This window comes from Caloenas nicobarica, chromosome 14 (genome assembly GCF_036013445.1).
Source record: "Caloenas nicobarica isolate bCalNic1 chromosome 14, bCalNic1.hap1, whole genome shotgun sequence".
In the NCBI taxonomy this organism is placed as follows: Eukaryota; Metazoa; Chordata; class Aves; order Columbiformes; family Columbidae; genus Caloenas; species Caloenas nicobarica.
The window spans coordinates 8,282,293-8,294,031 of record NC_088258.1 but is presented as its reverse complement, the minus strand read 5'-3'; the positions used below and the strand labels follow the sequence as shown (position 1 = coordinate 8,294,031).

Here is an 11,739-nt window from a genome sequence, read left to right as displayed (position 1 = left end):
GTGTCGCGGCCGGGCAGCGCTGAGGGGCAGCGGGTACCGGGCAGCGGGTACCGGGCAGCGGCTCAGGTCCCTGCGGTGCCGTGCTGCGCCGGGGAGCCGGGCCCCAGCTCCGCAGGTAGGCCCCGAGCCGCCTCCAGGCCTCTCTGCTGCAGGCAGTGCGGTGCAGCGCCCGGGAAGCTCAAAAACCTCGCTGAAAATCGCAATTCACCTCAGACTTGGCACACACCAGGGCGGGGTGAGCGCTTGGCCCAGGGACAGCGCTCTGGACTCAGAAATGGTCAAACTCTGTCACGCGTAGCCCTTGATGTTTTTTCTGCCCCTGAACTTCAGGTTTGGGATTAAAGTTTGGGTTTGTGTTAGACATCGTCGTTAAACATCGGTGGGATTATTCACCACTTTGCAGCACTGGGGTTGTGTGAAGGACTCGAAGTTCTGGTGGATTATAGTGGTAAGTCCCTGGAGTTGGGCATGTCAGGACATGTTTGAAATATGAGGAAGAATTTCTACAGGCAGCTGTGAGTGACGCAGAGGAAATGCAATTAACCTCTCAAAACCTAACTAGGATACTTTTCTAGAGAAAAGTGCTGGAGTACTAAGAAATGCCCATGGGTGCAGTTTTATGCTGTACCAAAATAATAGATTCCAGGTTAGATCACTGTGAAAGTTACGGCTTTCTTCCTAAACTGGAAACCTTGCCTACATATTCTTGGCACATTCACTGATTCTTATCGCAAGCCATTGTTGTAATTTTCTCTAAACGTTCGTGCCTCCTCCGGGGTGATGTGATTTTCTGGGTAGGGAATCCCTTTAAGGCTGTTCCTTTGCTTTTCCTCTGGGAAGATTTTGTTGCATGACTTTCAAAGAGCTGTTTGAAATGTCACTGCTGCAGACTGGCTGTAGGTCTCCCTTTACCCCTAGGCAGAGACCAGCTTTGTTGTTTGGGGAAATCTGTTTTGAACCAGTTTGTTTCTGCTGCAGTGAACATTTCAGGGAGCTGGTTAACATCTCTGAGTGCTGTTTACAAACAGACATGGATAGAATCCTGGGAGGGAGTCCTGGCAAAAGTACAGAACCTAAGTGCCTGGAAAGACTGCAGTGTCATCCTCACTGATCAGCTCCGAAGACATAAATGTGTGTTAGCAATCTCTCTACTGACTGAGCATGGAGACACAGCAGGAGAAATTTAGCCAAATTCTTACAAATCTTGATGCCCCGATTTAAGCTATAGCTGTCACTAGCTCCCTAGTGAGTGACATCCTTGCAGGAGAGACTGAAGGTAGAGGCATGTACCAGTGACACAGCTGTGCCCACCGTAGTGCTGGGCTGTGGCCAGGATGGCAGAGGGGATGGCACATGTTCCCTCCTGCCTCTCCCGTAGGAGTGGAGCAGAGGAGGCAGCAATGCCAGAGCACCACGTCACTGTGTGCTCTCTGAGCACGAGGCAGAGCCCCTGCAACACCTCACAAGTCACCTTAACAAAGCTGCTCCAGGCAGCAGCTGCAGCATCCCAGGAGTTGATACTCATTGTTGTCAGGGCTGAACTGCTGTGGTTACCTGAGGACCCCCATGCTACCTGCTGAGCGGTGTAGTCATGAAGCCAATTGTAAGGCTGTTACTCCTGTGTTGCCCCAGCCAGAGCATAACAGATGTGGTTTGGCTGTAGCGATGTTTTATGACTGTGTTCCTCCACGGGCTGGTGGGTGGGAAGAGGGGAGGAGAGGGAAACAGGAGGAATTTGGGACTCACACTTTTTACTTGCACTCTGAGCTCTGCAGAAACCTATCAGCTCTTCTCACTGCAACTGTCTTTGTTGCCCCTTGTCTGAGTCCAAAGTGCACGTGAGGAGCACAGGAGTCGGTCACCGGCAGAGGAACTGTGCAAAAGCAGGCATGTGGTCAGGAGTCTGAGCTCTGTGGACGGAGTCAAAGCTGTGACACATCCCAGCACTGAGAAGGTTCCACTTCGGTGCAAGCCAGAGAGGCAGTAAGTTGGGATTGAGGCCTTTTTGAAGGTAACTGACCCCCACCCGGGCCTGCAAGCTGCTGGGCAGGATGTTTTCTGGCACTGGAGCAGTACTGATTTGCCATGTCTGTCCACATTCCCTCTTCTCCCTGTCCTGCTCTGTCTTTCCTTTGGCTGGGTTTCTTTCCTGTGTTTGTCATACGCAGACTTACTGTTACAGTTCCAAAAAATGTCCCTTTGCTTCACTGAATGATTAAAATCCCATGATTTTATAATAGAGCTGGATAGCTATTAATTCCGTAAGGAACTGGCAGTGTTTATATTATTTTATATCTAAAAAGACAGTTGACAATGCATGAAAATAATGACTTCAGAGTTTTCAGACCTCCTGCTAAGTTGACTCTTTTTGAGAAATAAGGCTTTTCATTTTGGATCCTTTTTCAGACAGTCTTTTAAAATTTCCCTGTCTTATAAAGTGACACTTTTTGCTGATCACACATCAAAATAATACTTAAAACATCAGTACATAGAATCTTTTCAGGGCTTTGCTACATTAATTTTATTCCTGTCAACCAGTATATCCCCAGTGCTGATAAACTATAAAAACTGTAAATGTCTTTGAACCAAATGACACTGTGGTCAGACAGTAATTAATGCACGATTGTTGAATTATCTGTGCAACATCTTGGTCCATGCTGTTACTTGTATATTGTCAGTCAGTAGCAGACATTTAATGTACAGAAGTCAGAGCTGAAGTGTTTGGGTCGCGTTCGGTGCCTCTCTGCTGTATAAGGCAACTGAAACGTGATCTACAAGATTAGCGGGACTTGTGGGAAGGGAAGGAACGTGAATTATAGGAAAGCTGCCACAGTGACAGGGCTGAGTGCTGCTGGTTGAATGCAGGGTCAGGATCTCAGCTGCATGGTGGTCACTGGAGAGCAGGGGCCAGGCCATGGCTGAACTGGAACTGTCCTCAGCAGTTACTCCAGTTGGCAGCGGGGATTGGTGTTCCAGTGTAACACACTGCATACTAGTAAAACTGTTCTGAAACTGCATGGCTAATACCAGGTTTGTATCTTTATCACTGTAGCATTTCTTGGAAAGGTAATCAGTAAGGAATAACCTTGAAGAGACTACTGTGGCTCTTGCTGCTGTGCATTTTGTTACTGCAGATCCCAAGCACTATGTCGCTGCGGGCTCACCTGAGAAGATCTCTCCAGCTTTGTAGCCGGTGCTACCCCGTTCATGCCTCTTTGAGTTATGAAGCCATAAAACAACAGCGCAGACCAGAGGTGCCAGAGTACTTCAACTTTGCCAGAGATGTGCTGGACAGGTGGACTGAAGTGGAAAAGGTAACAGTTACTTGGCTTCTCTGATGCTGAAGTATTTAATGCTGGTCATTAATGCTGAATATCTGACAAATCAAATAACCAAGATCCTGGGGTTATGTTCTGATTAGAATCTGGTGATCATCTCTTGCAGGTTGAGCATGTAGATCCCTTAAGCTACACCCTGTCCTGTCCACACGTCCAAATAGTTCTTTCCTTTAATTGGTAACTCCAGTGAGATTGAGTGTAGATAAATAGGTACCTCATTTGAAATGTACCTTGTTGTTCTATAGCAGGGAAAAAAGTCTAAAAACCCCGCATTATGGTGGGTAGATGGTGCCGGAGAAGAGGTGAGGTGGAGCTTTGAGGAGCTGGGTGTGCTGTCCAGGAAAGCGGCAAATGTTCTCTCTGATGCCTGCGGTCTGCAACAGGGAGACAGAGTTATTGTGATTCTGCCCCGGATCCCAGAGTGGTGGCTAGTGAATCTGGCCTGCATGCGAACAGGTTGGTAGAAGCACAGAAATGGTACATAGGTACAGAAATTGTGAGTCAAAGCAGTCTTTGCTATTTAGTGCGCTCAGAACTATCAGCATGCTAATGAGGATGAACTCAGGCTGGTCAAAAACATGCTTCATGCCAAGTTTTTCCTTGGTGGTGCTTTTAGGACTTTTGCACATGCTCTAGCTGTTAAGGAAACCCTGTGAGTCCTTGTGCCTCTGTCATTCTCCTTGTGACACATCACAAATGCACGCTCTTGCTAACTCGCAGTGCAATTAGCACACACTTAACGAAGTGTTTCACATGTTCCCCTGTGGGACCTGTTAAATACTCAGCTTCCCAGTATTTACAACTCTGAATGTCTTGGTGCCTCACAAACACAAGCAGTCTACCTTGTGAAGCAGCGGCTGTGTTTACCAGTAAAGAGGGCAAGTCCAGAGAGACTTGTTCCAGGGGCAGTGTTTTCAAAAGAAGGAAAGTTATTCTGTTGATTTATTTTGGTGTCCCACGGTCAACCTAATATTTACTAACTTGTGCTAGTCTTCCCATAGCATTTAATCCATCAAATAATTGGCATATTTACAAAAATAAGTCCAAGTCCCACTTTTAATACAGCTCTGTTCCACTCGAAAGAACAAAGTGAGCCGAAGTCTGCTTGTAGGTACAAGTGTTTTTCTTAAATGTTGAGACCGTGTATCCATTCGCTTTCCTTCCCTTTAGGAACTGTCCTGATTCCTGGCACACAGCAATTGACAGCCAAGGACATTCTTCATCGACTACAGAAATCCCAGGCAAAGTGTATCATCACTGATGATTTTGTGGCGCCAGCTGTAGACTCAGTTGGGGCTGAATGCCAGTCTCTGAAATTCAAGTTGCTTGTGTCAGAGGGCCACAGAGAGGGATGGCTGAACTTTAAAGATCTCCTGAAGTGAGTAACCACCACTGTGAAATGTTACAGCAATGATGAAAGAAAATCACAGTTGTTTGTTTTGAATAGGAAATGTTGGCACACTCCAATATATTTGCACCCTTTTAGGACTGCACAGTGGAAAAATATCAATGTTTATGACGCTTTTGATTGCTACAGTTATTTTGGTTAAATATTTTCAAAAATGTGTAAAGTCGCACTATGAAATCACTTTATTAATCATTTTGCTTATTTTAAGAAATGCTCCTTCAGATCACCACTGTGTGAACACAAAATGTCGAGATCCAATGGCCATCTATTTTACCAGTGGAACTACAGGATCTCCAAAAATGACTGAACATTCCCACAGCAGCTATGGTATTGGCTTGACAGCAAATGCAAGGTACAGGTATCACTTTGAATCAGACATATTTCTGTAGGTATTTACATAGCAGAAGGAAGAGAAACACAAGATTATTACCAGAAGCTTTTATTTCAATAGTTTAAAAAACAGCAGTTGTTTTACATCCCAAAAAGTGGGTTATTTTTTTCCATAAAACAAAACAGTTTGAGTCCAGCTGCCTTAGTATATAGAGAATGTAGCAGTCATATAGTCACTAACTTCTTTCTAACATTTTCTTTAAATTTTGGCAAATTCTTCATTGTGTATAGTTAATAGAATGCCCTTGAACTGAACATCAGCACAAGTTTATGAAGCCTGTGCCACAAAAGGGAAAAAAAGTGGGTCTGTTAGGCTTCTGAATTGATGTGTGTCTGGATAAGACACAGCTCCTGCAAGAACAAAATGTTTATAGTTCAGAACCTTTAAATTTAGGAAGCAATGTTGTTTATAAAATTGTTGTGGCAGTGTACTTCACTCTTAATAGGCAAAGAATAACAAATCAGAAAATATCAAACTAGAAGTAAGTAAACAAAAACTCATCCCTAAAAATGAGTTCAGCAAAATGCCAGCAATCTCATACATATTCATAGGACATCATGTTCTGAGGTGGTGTTAGCTTGTCCATCAGTGTAATTTTTCCCTTAGAAAAATGCAACATCAGTGTATACTGATGACATCCTCACTGTGCTGTGACTTAACTCCTGCTCAGAAATTCCGGCATTCCTAATTGCTGTTTATGCAAGATAGCCAGTGGTGGATTTGCTTCAATGGGACATCCCTTGTCGATATTTTTATATTTGTCTTATTCCTGCCAAACAGAGACTGTGGACCATTTCCTTGTGTTAGCAGGTACTGGCTGGACTTGACTTCCTCAGATGTATTTTGGAACACATCAGACACAGGCTGGGCAAAGTCAGCTTGGAGCAGCGTCTTTTCCCCCTGGATTCAAGGGGCGTGTGTGTTTATACATAAGATGCCACACTTCAACCCAGGCATTGTCTTTGAGGTAAGCAAGGAGAGCGCAGCAACAAACAGCACTGTTCTCTCCAGCTGAACCATTCCCCTGGCGCTGCACAGGCTGCAGCACACAGCACAGCTATAACTTGCACCAGGCGATAACCAGCCGATGGGTTAAGTAGGGAGTGCTGCACAAATGTACCCCAAAACAAGAGCATGTTTGACATCCAAAGAGTCTCACTGTGTACTCTGCTCTGGATTTGACTGCGCAAACCTGCAAACATCCATTGCTAGGCCTAAAAGTGAAGTACACAAGAAGTTGTTCTGGGATTTGTGGAGCACCTTGGTGGTGTTATTAAAATAAGTGACAGTAACAAATGAATGAGAATTTTAGTTGCCTGCACCATGTAATTCAAAGTTAAGGAGTGAAGAGGCAGCAGGGTTGAATTTCTTTAACGAAAGGCACCAACATTACATTCTCTTATACCCTCTGCACACAACTCTTCATCATTTGAAAAAGACTACTCTGTTTCATTTTACATGGAATGACATTATCATCATATCCATGTTAATTAGATGGCTGGAAATTGCTAGGTAATGTTAGGATATGTTGAAGAACACTATCAGTTTTACACCTACAGACTATCTAGAAAAGTAGCCTTGTGGTTTCACTTGTTTTCTACTTAAACTGCAATTTTGAATAAATTCTGCAAGAGAAACTCCGCAGCTTTCAAGAGCAAAAAACTTTGTTGTGTTGAACTAATTGTTAAATTATGTAGATTCTATTTTGAAGAAGAAACTAATTAAATGTAACTGCTGTGTGTTGGTGTTGGCAATTACAGAGGTAACTACTTTTAAAACACTTAATATTTTGTGTGTTTCATAAGCTGTATGCAGAGATCGTTACATTATCTCTTACAATAAAGATGGGACCTCACAGGTTTCAGTACATTGCCAAAATCTACTTTTTTTTTTCTAAATTCTCTAGAGTCTGTCAAGATTTCCCATAACTGTCTTCTGTTCTCCTCCAACTGCCTATCGAATGTTTGTGCAACATAAACTGTCCAGGTAGGCAAACACAGAATATCCTTGTTGGCTATTTGATCAATTGCTCATCATACCTTGATTTTATTCCAAATTTACAATGGCATAACAGTAACTCACATCATGTATTTCTCAACATTTTGAATCTTCAGTCTTAGGAACAAAGTCAGAATAAAGATTATGGGGTAACTTAACCTTTTTTTTTCAGATTTGTTTTCATTTAACACTATACAGTTCAAATGGAACGAATAGGGCTCAGTAAACATTTTGTTCTTATGTAGAAAGAACAGGAATAGAGTAGTGAATGGGGAACAGCAGGGAGCTGACTGCCAATTCTTTGTTTTCTCTTTCCCACCAAGCTATACATTCAAAAGCCTGCGGCACTGTGTGAGTGCTGGGGAGCCAATCAACTCTGAGGTGATGGAAAAATGGAAAGCACAGACTGGGCTGGATATTTATGAAGGCTATGGACAGACAGAAACTGTATGTTCTGCTTTACACATGTGAAAATGTGTGCTTTACAGATGCAGCAATAAATTCTATTCAGGTTGCCAAGAAAAGTGATTAAAATGATTATATGCAGTTATGACTTTTAGGGGAAAGGTCAATTGCAATAAGCAACACTGGAAAATGTAGATTTTGTAAGTCATAGAACAATCATAACAGCTTCACCCGAAATCCAAGGCCTGTTTTTCATTCCTGTGGGCTTTGGATTGGGAACTAATACAAAAGGGGTATGTTCCTCATTACTGCATTCCAAATTCTGGTTTAAAACCAACATTTAGAGCACTCACATTATTTGGAGCTGTTGGCGTGATTCTGAGGGCATAGTTTATTTCTAGAAGTTTAAACGTTGGATATATGATTATAGTGAGGACAATTAGTATTTCTTATAGATATACACCATATTATCTGAGTATTTTAAACCTAAGCTAAAGATTGAATATACAAGCCACAGTTTAAATTGAAAAAAACCCAAACCCAACAACACTTGTTACAGGTGCTGATCTGTGGAAATTTTAAGGGAATGAAAATCAAACCTGGCTCTATGGGAAGACCGTCTCCATGGTACGATGTCAAGGTATCACACCTCTGGTGACTTCGTCTCTCTCCCTTGCATAATCACATTCCGTTAAGGAGAACTGAAAGCTCTAACACAGAGTTGTACCATGTATCATCATTCAGCAGTGAATGGAAGAGTGAAGAAATACATGTTACTGCCCTAACCAGCACATGGAAAATAAGCAATTGGACTTCTCTGTTGCACCATCCTCACCAACACAGATGACACCCCACTGCTGGCAGTGAGATATCAAACATCAAGGCACTGACAGAAATTAAATTGCTGAGTTAAGGAAGAGTGGGAGTGGATGTTGTTTCTGGTGATAACAAAACTGCTGAAGCAGATTCTAGCACAAGATCCGTTTGCGATATGGGTTAAGATTTTTAGTGGCTTCCTTTCGGTTCTTAAATTTTCCCACCCTGTTACTTAGGATCCTCCTTCGGGTCTTAGTGACTTCATTACATGTTTGCATAGTACTTGGCATTCCTCAGGTAAAAGACACAGCACAAAGTACAGTGAATTAGTAATCATCTTACACTTCAGTTGTCAGAGTAAGACCCCTCTACTGCTCCAAATAATTTCCTAATAAATAACTGACTTTGATTATATATTGTAAATGTGCACCAAGATTCTACAGTCTTAATGTAATGCTTTTTGATTTGGCTCCAAGATAATAACACTGTGTTTTGATTATTTTTAGATTATAGATGAAAACAGTAATATTCTGCCTCCTGGAAATGAAGGAGATATTGCCATCAGAGTAAAACCTACGAGATCGCTTTTTCTTTTTACTTGCTATGCTGTAAGAATATTTCTACAGTTAAAGTAGATATCCTGTTAAATCTCTCTCACAAGGAATCTGATGCCGCATTTCATTTACTTATGCTCCGCTCCCTGGCCTGAAAACCTATGGGGAAGAAAGAGGGATTTCCTTTTTTTTTCTTGCAGATGCTTGGTCTACTTATACAAAGTTATGTGTTCTATTAGATTGTCCTGCTTAATGAGTTAAAAATCCACTTTCTTTTGCTTGATATTTCTGTAATATAGAGGGAAATGTTTGACAGACCCCCTAATCCCAAAATACTCTGTGGCCTAAGGACTAAAGCCCCCATCTGAGAAGCAGGACACTGTTCAAATCCCTTCCCTCCAGATTTGAGCTTGATGGAGTGTTTCACTCAGAGGAAATTTTTTCAGTTTTCTTCTGAGTTGGTTAGAATTTTCAGTGCAACAGCCAGTCAAACAAACACATAATGTTTTCAGTTCTGACACCAGGAAACCTTATTAAACTTTATGGATACTCTCAGCCTACATTCAGGTCTTCTGAGCAGTACAGAACATGCGGGAAAGGAACACCATGCATACTGCCTGGAAAAATTCTTGCAGATATCAGTTGCCTTTGCCGTAGAAAAAACAATTGTGTTATGCTGAGCTAAAACTGTTATGGGTGTGGAAAACAAAAAAATCTCAGGATAGGAGATGCTAGAAATAGAAAAGAAAAAAAAAATCATTAAAAGATAATGACCTAAAAGCAAATTCTCAGTTCCATAAGCCTACATATTTTTGTAACCTTCAGTGGTTCCTAAAGCCGTGGGGCATAATATAATATGATTAAAATTTTAAGTCAGTCACATTTACTGCATTTTATGAATTTATTAATATCTAGTTTTGTCACTTAGTAATGGTGAATTAATAATTCTCTATTATTCATGTCCTACTTGAATCCAATGCACATGACCACAGTATGGACATGTCTGTAAAGCTTAAATTTTTAATAACTTATATGCCAAATAATTTAGAATGCAATTTCGTGTATTTTTCAGGTAGTTTCCATATAAAATGCAATTTAATATTTCCTAGGATGATCCTGAGAAAACAGAGGCAACAATACGTGGAGACTTTTATGTCACCGGGGACAGGGGGATTATGGATGAGGATGGATACTTCTGGTTTGTTGGAAGAGCTGATGATGTCATTAATTCTGCTGGGTAATTTAAGCCTGATTAACAATAAATCATTAAACTTGAATAATGCAGATGATTAAGGTGTGAAGTTACGTTTGTGTGTTATCAAATACAATTAAAAGCCCTTTCTTCCATATTATAGATACCGTATTGGACCATTTGAAGTAGAAAGTGCCCTGGTGGAGCATCCTGCAGTGGTGGAATCCGCAGTTGTCAGCAGTCCAGACCCCATCAGAGGAGAGGTAAACAACTTAAATATACTTAAATATTTAAAGTAGCTTTGTGTATACCAGTGCTAATCAAGCCCAACTTCCAAAGGATTGGTCTATCCAAGGAATTTTTTTTTTCTTTTTCAACGTGAAATGAAATAAATTCAAATCAGTATTTCTACTCTGTCAGACACAGGAGAATCCACACAGGAGTAAACTGACCAAGGCAATTGCCCTGAATCAAATATAACAAAAGAAACATTTGAAGCTTTCCCTGTCATACTTACTGTTTCTAATCTCTATTAAATGAATATAAAGTGCCTGCACAGTCCAGACCAACAGTGAGCACCCACAGACATTGGCAAAGCTTTCTGTACCTGCCATTATACATTACTCTGCAGTTTGTCAGCAAATGTTTAGTTAGTTTCAGATCTTACTGTTGTGTAATACTGTTTCATTGGCATTTAAACCATTGTTGCCATAACTTCTTTAGGTAGTGAAAGCCTTTGTTGTTTTAAGATCTGACTATGCTTCACATGATCCAGAAAAAATGATGAAAGAGCTACAAGACCACGTTAAGAAAGTTACTGCTCCATACAAGTATCCTAGGAAGGTGAGTGCTCAAATACTCAGTTTTCACTACCATAAACCAACAGGTGCTGTTCTGTGGCTTATAAACCTATGCCGCTGAAGTTAAATAAAAATTTAGGTAAAGTGTATCTTATTTTGTTCTACAATTTCTCCATTTCCCAATAGATTGAGTTCGTTCAACAACTGCCAAAAACTATTAGTGGGAAGATCAGAAGAAATGAACTGCGCCAGAAGGAGTGGAGAAAAGATTAGAAGTACTTGTTGCTTTTTAATAGGATTTTTTAGAAATTAAGATATTGCAGATTTACACAGTAATGTAGAATAAAAGACATCATACTGTATCCTTCTTAGTTTAGGTTTGCATAAGTTCCTACCTGATTCCCAGCATTCGGCTGTCCCAGGTGCTACACTAATAGCTAATAGTACAGCAGGCAGACTGATAGAAATTAAATGGGAAACTCATGTAGTCAAGAGTACAATAGCTGATGTGTGTTAAATAAAGTATTTGACGAAGTGCAACCAGCATTTTATCTTTATTGTTATTTAACTTAAAGGATAAAAAAACCCCAGTAAGTTTAAGAGAACACTATTGCTTCAAGAATCACTTCTGAGAAATGTCACAACTTCTAAATACATTTTTAAAAGCTAGTTATAATCATCACACATATATTTAGAAAAAAAGGTATAAGTAAAAATCTCTATCATTAAAATGTTCTTTAAGAACTGGACTAGTAAAGAATTTAAAATACATGATAAAGCAGAAATTTAAGATTTGTAGCAACAGTTGCTCATACTTCAATGTTGGCACTTTATAGT

The 11,739-nt window shown here is 40.9% G+C and overlaps 1 protein-coding gene across 8 annotated transcripts; it reads left to right on the top strand.

The window, feature by feature from the left end:
• Window positions 1-24: 24 nt before the first annotated feature.
• LOC135994181 (acyl-coenzyme A synthetase ACSM3, mitochondrial-like) lies at window positions 25-11,409 on the top strand. 8 transcript variants are annotated; one of them, XM_065644537.1, is made up of 15 exons: window positions 25-115; window positions 1,776-1,983; window positions 3,135-3,314; window positions 3,584-3,794; window positions 4,509-4,716; window positions 4,955-5,098; window positions 5,948-6,104; window positions 7,044-7,123; window positions 7,459-7,582; window positions 8,100-8,180; window positions 8,863-8,964; window positions 10,020-10,147; window positions 10,266-10,365; window positions 10,826-10,945; window positions 11,089-11,409. In XM_065644537.1, the coding sequence occupies exons 3-15, from the start codon at window positions 3,147-3,149 to the stop codon at window positions 11,173-11,175; spliced, it is 1,710 nt and encodes a 569-aa protein (XP_065500609.1). In that variant the 5' UTR covers window positions 25-115; window positions 1,776-1,983; window positions 3,135-3,146; the 3' UTR covers window positions 11,176-11,409. The 8 variants fall into 8 exon arrangements, with proteins under 8 accessions (XP_065500609.1, XP_065500608.1, XP_065500604.1 ...); XM_065644536.1 differs by having other exon boundaries at window positions 30-448; window positions 1,827-1,983; XM_065644532.1 differs by having other exon boundaries at window positions 30-448.
• The last annotated feature ends 330 nt before the right edge of the window (window positions 11,410-11,739 follow it).